General features: G+C 38.7%; 1 protein-coding gene across 2 annotated transcripts in view; it reads left to right on the forward strand.

Moving 5' to 3' along the window:
• The window catches only part of LOC126918522 (semaphorin-1A-like), a 373,869-nt gene that overhangs the window by 136,032 nt on the left and 223,720 nt on the right, over positions 1 to 14,117 (forward strand). For both annotated transcript variants that reach the window (XM_050726525.1, XM_050726526.1), the window contains exon 3: positions 8,087 to 8,183. In XM_050726525.1, coding sequence (XP_050582482.1) covers positions 8,087 to 8,183 — 97 coding nt within the window. The remainder of the gene's footprint in view (positions 1 to 8,086; positions 8,184 to 14,117) is intronic.

The raw sequence follows: 14,117 nt of genomic DNA on the forward strand, positions 1-14,117 counted from the left end.
CGTTCATCGTACGTTTATATCCGTGGTGTGCGCGTTTGCTTTTAATATAACATAAATTTATTAATATTCATTGTGTTCTTTCCGTTTACGAATGAAACCGAATATTCAGATAACAGTATATTGCCATATCGAAAAGTGCATTCGTATAATAACGAGAATCGAAATAATTAGTATAAGTTGCAGCATATACATTTACAATATGCGACCGTGGTTTTAAATTGCAAATAATAAAATCTGCATTAACGTTACAACATTATAATCGCTGTTGCACAGAGATATCGCTCAATGATTTATCTTGCATCGTATTTATTCGGAATTTACCAAACGATATTTTTTTAATAGTCGTCTTACCGAACGAAATCTTTCAACGAAATTATGGAAGCATAGACGGGCAATTAAGATGACCATCGTTCATCTTGAAGCGACGTCTGATTAGAGTAATTAACTACTAACTAACGTACGTCTGTTGTAATCATCCATTCGGTAAATTCTATGAAACTCGCTTCTCCTTGTAATATATGGAAATTGCTTGCAGGCCGGGACATACACGGACGTACTACCTACATGTGCAGGCGCGTTGTAAGGTGGAATGTGCTCGTAAAATGGTATAAGGAAGTCGGTTTGGCTGGAATCGTGCATCTTCTAGATCCATCGACTTCCATTCCTACCTTAATGGAATCTTTACCGAATATCTGCAACGAAAATCGGTCGTTTGTTTAGTCGTACGGTTAACGGATCTTGCAACTTTAAATCGCCAGCGACACTGCTCGCTGATACCTGTTCCTATAGTCCGCCATAGACCTTGAAACATTTGAAATCTGAGACTCGAGTATAATTTCTTGTACGTCAATCCAGAGTAAATGCTTGCTATTTTCATTACGATCCTATGTTATTAATTAGGTTATATTTTTCAGACTACGATATATTATGTGTCGATCGAGTTACCGCTGTGAAAGAAATCTAATTCCGATAGTTTGATAAAAGCTAATTCTACACCGATAGATGCAAACGTTTTTCAACGAAAGTAGGCGAAGAAATAAACAAATTCATACTTATACGATATAATTAGCAATGCTATAGGCAACGCCGCGTATCTAATCTTCGAATAGAATTTGAATAAAACTCGTGTACTTTTACGTTTCCGCGACGCGATTATTTCTCCGGCATAAATGTCTCTCAACCCTTAATCAAAGATGAAGTTCACCATTTGAATTATTATTAGCTATACTGTGTTTCTTTACATCAATTACATCAGTACGCTAATTTCTATCGAACGTAAGAACACCAAACATAAAAATACTCGTTGCAGGCCGATGGTTTATCCGATACGATATTTTTTTTTCTTATAAATACCACGATTCCTGTTGTTTATTGTGCTTTAGGTGTTTCTATTTTTCTTTTACAAGATTTAGTAAAAAGTAAAATTACAGAGTAAAATTACAAGATTTGCGACAATTTTCCGCGCGTTGAAAGCATGACGTCAGGATTATAACTCCTGCTGTATACTGATCGAGTTCAGTGATAAGGAGACGTCGACTACTTAACCCCTACGAATCGGTGAACATAGTATATAGTAGCCTAAAAATAATGGACACTTTGCACGCAGCAACATTGTATAATTAACGCCACTACTATACTTACTATATCTACGAAAACACAGTGTAGGAAAGTTAGCGAAACATTCCAGTAGAACGACCACGATTTATGTGATTATTTTTGCGCTAAAAATCAAACAGCACCGAGATTCGCGTAAAACTCAAATGAAAAGTAAATGTAAGTACGTGAAACAATCGATCGTCGAATATTAAAGGATTAACCCTTTGGATTCCTATGTCGAGTGTGACTCGATATTAGTTTTTATTTCAGGAGCTCCTTTGTCGAGTTTCACTCGACATTCTTTCATGTCCATGCTTTTTTGTGAAAAGAAAATCAGGATTACATCCTGGAAATTGTTTCAAAATATATCATACTTTTAGAAATTACAAAATAGAACAATAGTGTGAATAAAACTGGTATTTAAGCGAATTTGTTTCTTCCTTTGTTTATTTAAATTGTCTTATTTTTTAGTTCAAGTAAATTTCAAATAAAACACTTAAAAGCATTGGAAGCTGTTGCTAACGAAATTGAAATAAAATTCGGAGTGCAAGGGGCTAAAGGAGACTGGGGTTGGGGGTACGCTACATCTTGGAGGAAAAAGATCGTGTAAACGACACTAAATAATATTTTAACGATCGTCTTGTACATTTAAATTTAGCGTAATATTCTCGCGTAAACATAAAGTTGAATTTTTTTTATTTAAACGTGGTACATGTTAACCTTAAAGAAAGAAGAAAAAACACCGTAAAAATCAATACACAGTGATTTCTTAATTTTTGTATCTTTATATAAGCGAGATAAAAATTGATATCTCGCAGCGAGAAAATGCCCTTCTTCCAATAAACAAATGTCACATCGACAAATTTGCTTGAAACAATCGCAACTTATCACGACTTACTTGCAGCGCCGTATACTGTAGCGTACGGTTTATCCATCGTCTATTATATGGGCAATATATTAGGTTGTCCGAAAAGTTTCTTTCGTTTTATGAGGAAATAATATAAGCAAAATGTTTTTTGTTTTATATTAGTTTATTGAATTATGCACGAAGATAATAATAGAAATATAACGAAATAGATCATACCTAATTCAATAACCTAATTCAATTGTTCATCTATTATCACTAGAACTACCGATAGTTAACACAAAGCTAATCAAAGCCAGTCAAAATGACTGGTCTTTAAAAAATACGCAGTAATAGAATATTTTTATATTTATTGATTTATTACTTTCTTATAGAAGCAATTCCATTTTATGTAGTACATTTTTGGTATTATTAATCCATCTGGGACGATGATCACTAAACGAGAGTTGACACATATATAAAATTGTAAAACCAATGAATTTGACTGGTGTAGTATTTCTAGTATTAGCGATTTAGCGATCGATTCGGAATTTTCCTGATAACTGATATCATCATATCGAATGATACACAGTAGAAATTTAAAAAACGCGCGGAAAGTTGTACAAAACGAGAAAACTGGTTAATTGGGGTTCGATAAACAGATTGCAGGATCCTTTTACACTTTCACAAGTACCAGTCACTTTGACTGGTGTTGATATAAGTAGCCTCGATACAAGATTATTTTGAGTTTGAATACATAAAAAACAAAATAAAATTCATTATTATTCTTTCAGTTATGGTTGCGAAAGTCATTACATTATTGTGGAAAAAAATATAACACGAAGTAGGAATTTAAAAATAAAATTGCAAAACCAGTCAATTTGCCTGGTGTTGTAGTTCTAGTGTTATCATCTTATGAAACGAAAGAAACTTTTCGGACAACCTAATAAAACTGTATCGAGCTCCCTACGCGTCAGTCCTCCCCAATCTGCCTTAAAATTGAATTTATCAATTACGTCGCTGGTTTAACCGATCCCCGTTCTAACTGGCTATATTTTCTTCGAGGTCCAGTAACGCGCAACACAATATTAAGCATTTTTCCCTTTCTGCCTGTGTCTCGAATAAAAAGCTTCTTGTATTCGGTTTTTCTTTATAACCGTTTCTCTCTAGACGTGCAATGTACTTCTCGTACGCTGTCTGATACAGAACTAAAGCCGTCCTAAAAGAATTCAAAGGATTACTCCATTTACGAGTGTCTCAGCGCTCGTCGTAACGTCGTGGCTCGGATCGCGCGGCGAAAAACGAAGATTTTCCTCTCTCGGTAATTTACGCACCACTTTCCTTTCTTTTTCTTTTCCTTCGCAGAAACGTTCGATACAGTTCCCAGCGAGATAAATAACGCAAAACGAAAACAGACACGGGCAATTGGATTTTTTCATCTTTAATTTGTGCGTCTACGGAGAGAAAAGGTGGCATGTCAAACGGCACAGTCCGATCAGATTAAATGATTTAGCGAGCGACAAGTTGTTAATTACTGAAACGAAGAGAGAAAGAGAGAGAGAGAGAGAGAGAGAGAGAGAAAGTGAAAGATATGAAGTTAAATAGTAAGTATTAGTATGGATTACTTTCACGACACAGAGCAAAGCGTATCAGATTTGCAACCAGCAATCAAATACAACTTTTCTCCTCCTTTCTCTTCGTGTGTTCTTAAAAGTCCGGGCTTTTTATACCAAGTGAGGATCTATGAGCGTCGTCGAAAGCACGTACAATATAAAATAGGCGTGCACGCGCCTACAGAAAGTTCGAGGGAACTTGAAACACACGGGCGATCGTGGTCGAATGAATGAATCAATGCACGTCGTACGTTCACGAGTAGATGAATAAGCATTTCATCGGAATAAATGCACCGTCAGTCCTACGCTAAATGAAAAATCGTTGCGTTTAGATACTGTTACCGCGTTTTTCATCGAACAGACGCGAGAACACGTGCGATAGATACAAACGATCGAACGTGTTGTTCTACAACGAGTTTATCGTTCGTACGCCCTGATCTATATAGAGTTTCATCAGCTGCTTTGTTTCTCCACGGTTATTGCCTCGCTTTCTATAGGGTTTCCGTTTGAAAATAGAACGAGACGTTCCTTTAGAACCTACCTATATCTTCATACTTATATTTATCGTTGTTATTTTGAAAATGTATCACGCTGTAATTTCTCTGTGTACCGACGTTAACAACTCTATCGATTAAACATTGTCGTTGATAAACGACGTTTATGTTGATCCGTGCCTTTCAACTATCCGGACGTTAATACAACTGCGAGTTTCCACGTTTAGAGTATGCAACAGAAACAGCTGTGTCGAATGTAGTTATAAAGATCATTCACTATTAGGTTGTCCGAAAAGTTTCTTTCGTTTCGTAAGACGATAATAGATGAATAGCAATTTCTGTTTTATATTATTTTATTGAATTAGTTATGGTCCATTTCGTTCTATTTCCATTATTGTGTTCGTGCATAATTCAATAAACTAATATAAAAGAAAAAAACATTGCGCGTCTATTATTTCCTTATAAAACGAAAGAAACTTTTCGGACGACCTAATATAAAGTCGTCGAAATTGCAGGTAGTTGTTCCCGATATTTAAGTACGCTATCCGATATCGATAAATCTCAATTCGTGGAAACGTTAATTATTCACGAATGCGTTAAAATTTGCATAGATTTTCCAGTTGGTAGATTAAAAATACACATTGGTAAGCGATTCGAGAAATCTTTTTGCAGTCGGAATGATTTCTAACGAGAGAGCGCGTATTACGTTGTTCACCGATTTCAACGAAACTTTGTGTACAGTTAAGCAACTGTGGAAATCTCGCGTTCGATCATGTGTCTGTTATCCTGCGCGTGAAATATTCTTAAGATCGTTTATTCGTTTGAAAAAGCAGAATTATATAAATTAAGAACAGCGCGTGTCACTTTATTAAGAATCGAAGCTTTGAGTATCGTTTCAATGGAATTTGCTTGGTTCTGGGAAATGGACGACTCAAAACAGCACCAGTTTTTTTAATTTATTAAATCCTTAAACATTAAACATTAGATTAATTGTAAGCGCAATTATAAATTCCACCTTTGTCGTCTCTCTACCTAAAAGCACGTGTTTTCGCATCTCCTAAAAAGTAAGCTTCAACAAACTGTTCGTAGACGTTCGTTGAATTTTAAAAAGAGTTGCAAAAGGAACGAAGACGAAAAAGAAAATTAAAGATATAAAGAAGAAGACACGGTGTTTAATCGCGTCTCAATGTCACGCATCATCGTATAACATTTCGTCGTGTGTAATAAATAAATCACGTCACCGCGATTACTTCTCAATTCGTGAAAGATCATTTTCTAAAAGCCGCGTGGATCTCGTTATCCAGGAACCAAGGGGACACAAGTTGAACCACGTAAATCAAGTTCAGTCGCTGCCAAGTACACAAAAATACGGGCTCTCTCCATCCTGTCGTACGCTACGGAACTCTTCAAACTCATAAATTCGTGGTCGGTCGATTACTCGGCTCTTACCATACTCCGACCATTTTTCCTCGCTGCTTGCAACGATTCGCAGTACTCTTTCCCCGAACATCTCTAAAAGTGTCGAGCGCAGAGCCTTCTCGATCCATGCGAACTTCCCCATTCAGAGGATGATTTCTACAATCGGACGAGTACCGATCAACGCTCCTATGGTCCCCTCTCTGACGTCTGGCGAGCGCAGCCGAGTCTTTATCGCGGTTACGTTTGTGGACTGCGTGCATGAAAAAGTATAACGTGAATAACCGCGTGGTGAAGGGGAGAGAAACGGACAGATGGAGAGGAAAGAGACGAGGAGAGCAAGGGAGATGGAGATAGAGGAAAAAGGAGAGGAGAGAAAAGTAGCTCGCGCGCGGTGCAGCATGCAGCGTGTGTACCAGCATGGAGCGTGCACCAGATATGGGGACGGGTAGCAGGTTGAGAGGAGGCCAGCAGAGGAGAAACATCGAACGGAGAGGCCGAGTCGTAAAACGTTATAGCGCAAGAAGTAGCCTACTGGCAGCAGTCGCGAGTGAGAGGGCTTTAGCAGGGCGAGAAGGGTTGAGAATGGAGGAGAAGGCAGCCACCACAGAGTAAGCGCGCACCGCTTGATCGTCGACCAAGACCTGAGAGACACTCTGCCGCAATCTCTTACGCGTGTGTTCTTTCTCTTCGCTTCTGCATAACCGTTTTCCTTCCCTATCTTCTTCCTTTCCATCTGCCTCCTTTTCTTGCCGGTGATTCTTTTTTCCCCTACCTCATAACTCTTACCTGCTTTCCGTTCCACCGTTCACTGTTTATCTCTCTTTCCTCCGGCTAGTCCTCCTACGCTCTTCATCCGTTCCTCTCTTCTTCTTCTTTTTTCGAGCTGGTCTTGTTTGACCAAGACGTTGCTCCTCTTCTTTCTTCTTATAACCCGTTTTCCAACACTCTCCTTGCCCCGGCATCGTGCACGAGTGCTGGTTTCTTCGGACTTTTTACTCTCCGTTCTTCGACTTACTCTTTCTCGTCTTCGATCTGTTTCTCCTACTCGCAGCGAGTTTCTTTCTTCTTTCATAGGTCGGTTTTCTTACGCATTGGATCGCGCGTAGCCGTAAACGTAGCCGTTCCTGCTGCGGTTCTATCGTACGTAGCAAGTGACGAGCGAGCTGTTTGTCCATTGAGACGCGCTGCATCGCCGCCGATACACCCACGCATCTATATCTGGCGCATAAATCTAGCTGCGTGGGAGTGCAGCCATCCGGGGGACGACGTATACGGGCAAAATCCATTCATGGACGTAGGACGCGGGCTGGGAAGCGCGAGTATACGCGAGTATGACGTGGCGTTTTATAAGGCGGTAAAACGCGCCGTAATCAGCAGGAACCTTGAGAGAGAAGCACGCCGGGCTCGATATATAATGGGCGGCGCGACCAATCAACATTCTGCTGCAAATCTCCCGCTTGTGTGTAATTTTTGACGCGAGCACATAGGGCTTCGATGACTCGAGCACGAAGGGAGAAACAGCGATTCTATGGGGATCGCGAAGAAACGAATCGAGGCAACGGGGCTCGCCTTTCGTTCGTCACGGTGTTAGTCATCGCTTCCGATCGTTATCGTTCCACGGAATCGCCGTTCTCCAAATGTAATCACCCAGGGGATGATTTATCGTCGGCTATTATCGTGGGTAAATGGAGGCGCGTTTGACGAGAAGTAGGATTTAGATTTTGAGTAAATTATGCGCGAAATTGGCGAAATAGAGCGCGTGTAACCTTGTGTACACTATACGCGTTATAATAGTCGTCGAACTAGATTCGATGACGCGTAAATAATTCCACGTTCCTTTTAGCTTCCCGCTAATCATCGTTTCTTTGTTTTTTCCTTGCGACCGTTTCGCTTGTGTTTCACTTTGTCTTCTAATTCACTTCCGACGATACAACGTTTCAAACGTTTCACAGTTTCCTCGTGTACTTTCTACAATTCTTATTTTATCGATGAATTACGCTTTTTAGCACGACAGGATACATATGTCGTGTGACGAGAACAGCGATACAGCTATGATGGACAAGAGAAGGCAGATTTGTGGTGGAACTACTTTCTCAAGAAATCCGTTTGATCTGTTTCAGGCGAGGTGATTGGCCAGCGGTTCCTGGGAAACGAGAGCCACGTGGAGCACTTCAAGCTCCTAGAGCGCGCGACCACTTCTATCCTGATTGGCGCCAGGTAATTGTTACGTGATTCGATTCTTTACCGATCGTTGCTGCTGTTGGCGCGCCACGCCGCCAAGGGTCAGCAGATGGTCATCGGCTATATTCCCGTCGTTCGATCCGGGTTCCCGTCGAGTCACTCCCTCGATTACGCGGCACCAAGCCCGATGACGCGGTTCCACCCTCGCACAACCCCTTGTGACGTGTCCTCTTTCATTTTACATGAGTCGTATTCCCTTGGATCGATCCGACCCGACCACCACCGGTCTTTTTCATATGAAATAAATTGCTTTCAATTACCGACACGAGGGAATAGAACGGAAAAAACGCGAGGCAATTGTCGAGGTGTACCGTGATCGTCTCCTTTCTACCTTGCTTTCTTCCTACTTACCACCTGTTCTGTCTTGCATTCTTCGTCGTTCGTCGAGTCTTTAACCCTTTTGCAACTGTGAACGAGATCGTTTTCGCGAAACAGTGTAGCGAAGCGCTTTGTTTCCGACGAATAAACCTTAACGGTTAAAAGCGAAGTCAATTGTCGTCGCGTGGGTTGACTCGAGAAAGTAATTATAAGTAATCGAGTTAGGAAATTCCGTAATTTTAAAATTGTCGCAGTGAAGATATTTAGAAGAAGATAAAACAGCACTGGATTATATATTTTAATAATTATCACGTCGTTGTGGGTACTGTTGTTCTGCTGGGAGGTAGCTTGACTCAATTAGATCTCGAGCTTATTAACGTTTATCAGAATATAATTGCGTTATGTTAATAAAATGCAATCACGTGGGCGATATTTCAGAGCGTAAATTTTAAAGCGTTTCTTAAATTAATATGTAAATCGATTGAAATTGAATTAAATCGAATTAAAATTAATCAAGTTAATTTATCATGCATTATATATTGTAATAAGATTCGCGTGGAATTTTAAATAAATATTAATATAATAATAAATTCAGTAATACCAATCAATTTCCTTTGATTCTTATTTTTAATTTTTCCGTAAATTTCAAAAGATACCGGTAACTGTACCAGAAATTTCGCAGAATTTTAAATATCGAAATTTTTTACAATCACAAAAGCTCAAGGTGTTTTGCGATAAATGTTCGCGGTAAAGGAAAAGTGCGTATTCGATGAATATGAAAAGGATATGCATACGTGTATAAACGGAATAAAGGCGATATAATCGATTATATCGAACCTCTAGTACGACCAGTAACTGGCAAGATGAGAAGCGCAAAAGTACCTATGAAAGAAAAGAGAAAGAAAAAACGAAGAAGAAAATCGTAAATCGTAATGGCCGCACCGAAGACCACTGAATTTCGGCAGACTATATTTTACGTTTTCGAGTTTCACCGGTGATGTATTTCCTCGCTATGGACCACCGTATTTCGCTGCTTTTAACGCGTCCTTAACGCTCTTCTAGTGTGAATATTTTTCACTTTAAAGATTAAAGTCTGTCGAACAAACGGCGAAAAGCACAAAATAAAAGGAAGATCGAATTTTCCAAGACTAAATTTTTACGTTTCGAATTGCATGCTTTTACTCTCTTGAATACGACCCTTCTCTTGATCCCATTAATCTCTTTCTAGTTTTTACATCTTTCTTGTCTCTATCGTCTGTTTAAAAACTTCAGCTTTTTTTCAGTTTTGATTCGTGGAAAAGTATAAAGGAAAACTGCTTTTCAAGGACGTAACGTTCCTCTAAACTCATTAAAGACATTAGCCTTCGTATAACCTCGAGAATGACAGATGAAATTAACGCGTTGTTCCGTGCGAGAGGTAAAATAAAATTCTTTTTTTAAACAGACGAAAGATGTGTTTGTGAAGAGATAGAAACTGAAGACTGGCAAGTCTCCGTTAAGATCGCCTCTCTAATAACTTCAATGGTGAGAGTGAAAAGAAAAGAAAATGCGAGAGGCAATTATCCTAGCGACCTCGAGTTTTATCAGCGCAATGCTGGCCAATTGTCTTTAAAATAGACGTTGTATTATCCGCGATAGTCGTTGCATCGCGTAATCGTGGATTTTTCCGAACGACACGACGACGATGTCACAGAGTCAAATTAGCAATAGAAAAACCAACGAGGTCTAACGAACATTCCACAGGCCATCGAAACAACAACGTAGAGAGTGTTGCAGTGTCAGAAAACAGTAACAGCATGGCCACCTCTGACTTGGGCTCTGTGACACCTTCGGCGACACCCTCTTCATAAGAGCCAAACCCATGGTATATAAACCCTCCCAAAATCAGCTCTCCAAACACTCTCTTCTAACATTCTTAACACATTGCGTACGGCGCTCCCAGGGCCCGCACATTTTTGAACAGTCATGCACACTGATCCAGAAACAGCAGCCACATTACTACAAGAGCACATCACAAAAATAGAAAAATGGCTACGAGATAAACAAATAAAGGCAAAGCCCAGTAAATGCAAGCATATTACATTTACATTAAGAAAACGGAAACCACCAAATATTCAATTGAATGGCACGCACATAACGCAAAGAAGGCAAGTTAAATACCTAGGACTCCACTTAGACACACAACTTACATGGCAGCAACATACTAAATCAATTATAGACAACATATATCACCGGTATATACATCAGCTCTTGACATTCTCTGTTATAGTTTTGAACCGTCGCTCTATTCGATTCATACGATAAATTTTCCTACTATATCTAAAGTTCAATTCTTTACCTTATTTGTGAAACGTTCGAACTGCGACGCGAGGAGATCACCGGTGATCCGTCAATTTCGTGATTTCTTGTGACTCTTACGCGACACTGCCACAGATGCACAACTATAGGCAAAATTCACTGCAGTGGCACCGACAGTTTTTTGCGAATATCTCGGAATCTGAAACCGAGCGATGGTTACATGCAAAGGTATAAAATATAATAATAAATATATAAAGTAATAAATATAAAAAGGTTATATAAATATATATATAATAAATATATAAAGGTTGTCCAAAATGTTGATTTCTACAGTATGTTAAAAGATTATTGAAGTCGGCGAGAATGGTATGATTCCGAACATTACGCAAATTTTTAGCTCATGGCATATTTAACCCCAATAAATCAATTTGATGATTTCATGTGTCTCCTACGTGACATCGACGACGATGCTACAATACGTTTCTAATAGAACGTAACGCGTGATTTCGATGTGTGGCAGTATCGAACGCTACAGATGTAATAACGAGTCGATATCAGCTTGCGTAGCGTACGATTCAAGGTTTGCAATTTAGAGCCGCGAACGATTGGTATGGCAGTTGAGCGAATAAATCACGCTCGGTAGTTAGTCGTTGTTATAATGTAACAGTTATTACTACGGTGTACGTTGGATAATTTGCTCGGCTAACCGATGTAACAATAATAACAAGCCGGACGCTTTGCCTTGTTAACTATCGTAGAGGCCATTGTGAGGAGGTGGTACAGAAACTTGGATTGCAAGTCTCTGTTTTTCCAAACAATTCCATATCGATCTAGATTAGCTCGAAATTTTCTAGTGCAAGCTTCGTTTGAACTTTTCCTTTCGCGATTACCGCGTGTCTCGGTGATTTCAATGGTAGAAAGTTGGAGCTTGTGAATGGGGCACAGATATGATAATGCTCATTATATTTTAATGTATCGTTGTTTCATGAGAAACGAGATCACGGTGTCTGCTGGCGTTCGTATCTGATCGTTTGGGAATCATATTCAAAGGATTTCTTCTCTCGTGGAAATTTCTATTAACTTCGTATCTTTTCAAACGTTGGAAAGCGAAACGGTGATCGCGCCAAGGAGGCGTTTTCAGAAACGCAACGTTTGCTTGGAAGAAGTTGTTAATCGACGCGGTAACGTGCTTTTTCTTTTTGTGCTTTCGTTATAGAGTCAGTACGTGTGCATTCAGCGTTGCGTTTTATCTCCAACGACCACGGAATTGGATTGCAGAAAGAGAAAGAAAAGATACGAAGTAGCGATGTTATACCCGTAAATCGATTCTCTTTGATCACGTTGCAAACTTGCATACATGTTCTTACGAAGATTTAAACTCGTTCTAAGCTGTCGGATGTAACTGTCGGTTAGTAGAAAATTATTCGAAGCAAACAAATTTGCGGCCGCAACGCAGTCATAAAATATCAGTCGGTGTTGCTGTTTTAGTATCTAGTTTTAGTATTATATTAGTATTATTATTAAATATTTAACGCAAATAGGATAGTGTGGGGAAAACGGTTAAATTTACCAAATAAATCTGATTATGTGTGATTTCGTTAGCAAACGAGAAAGTTACAATAACAAGAAACCAAGATAACTGAGGACTATTTGAAGACGCGATCTTTATCGTCCATAATCCAAAAAATAATAAAAGATAGAGATAAAGAGAAGACAATTTTAGTAAATGATATTTGATATTAAACACGTGATTGCTTGGAACGAATGCATTCAATTACGTGTTAATTATTCGGCTAATCGTATTGATATCGTGCAACAATAAACACGGTGTGCATAAGCACGTGCATTGTCCAAGTAACGTAAATTTTTGTGTCGCTGTTATTTTCATTCGGATTGAATGACTTTATTTTTCCGTTGTAGTTCGAGTATCGTGTGGCGTTTTCAGATAAAGCGATGCTTTTGTCTCGCTGATATATAGTTCGAAATTGTACCGGTGTTAACTTCAAAATAACTTTTATTTTTCCACCCAACGTGTATTTTTTCTCCAGTTTCCGTGCGACCATCTTTCAGTACTGCGATTGCAATTAACAACGGGAACATCTACATCGCCCTTAACACGAGATTATAAATGTAATATTTTTAACACTTTGACCAACCACGGTTTCTCCTGTGACGCCACGATGGTCATTGATCAACTTCTTACAATTGTAAAAATTGAATGAAAATGGACAGTTAGGATATTTTGAATATAACCGATAAATAAAAGGTACTTTGAAATAAAAAGTGCCCCATTGAACAATTAAACATTTTTATTAGAGCATCAATAAAAAGAAAGAGAACAAATCTTGCATCTAACGGTGCACTGTGTTAAAACACTTTAAACATAAATACGGCTCATCAATACAATCTGGACAATAGCTGGTCACCTGTTTGGTACGATTCTTAGCCATTTTTGATCCTAACTGTTTAATATTTTTTTTATAACACTCTCTGCAAAATTTTCGTGCCAGGTACGCTTGCCCTTCTTTCTTCTACATTTCGTGTCACAATCTTTGTCGAATAAGTATATTTAACGGCTCTGGTGAATGGCACTGTGTATGGTGCATTGCGAGTGCCACTCTAAAATCTGATACCTTGATTTTTGTTTTTGTTGCTTGTTTATAGAGTATCATCGCGTTTGAAATTGATATATTTAACAATAACTCTAAAGTTAATTTTATTTACTACTTGAGGGTTCTTCTATGTGGTGTAGAATATGATACCATTTGATCTGATAAATCTACAGCACATTTTCCTCTGTTGTAATCTACCACTACCATTGGTTTATCACAAGCATAATTTTCTTTGCGGACCTCTATCATTTCAGCCTAATATCTTCTACACGCTTCAAAAATATATTTTGCACGTTTTGCTTAAAACAAAATAACGTATGCGAATGGTTTGTCGAAATAGATGAAGCTTCGTTATAATATGTCGTTATCAACTGTTACCAAGGCGCCACGGTGATCACTCGTGATCACCAATGAGATAAACGGTCCATTGGGGAAGAATGTCGTCTTACATCACCAATTTATTATTATTTTGCCATTATATGCTTTGAATAATAAAAATACTCCCGTGGCACTGTGAGCGAAACGTGTGATTTCGACGTGGCAGTCAAAGTGTTAAAAGATAAATGTGGTGATCATTGGACGTTATTACCTGTCATCCGTTTTCAGTCTATCGGAACATAATTTCTAAATCATCTTTTCAATGAAACTAAGACTACTGAATTAATTAGTATTATCTTATTAC

Source organism: Bombus affinis, chromosome 7 (genome assembly GCF_024516045.1).
Source record: "Bombus affinis isolate iyBomAffi1 chromosome 7, iyBomAffi1.2, whole genome shotgun sequence".
Taxonomy (NCBI): Eukaryota; Metazoa; Arthropoda; class Insecta; order Hymenoptera; family Apidae; genus Bombus; species Bombus affinis.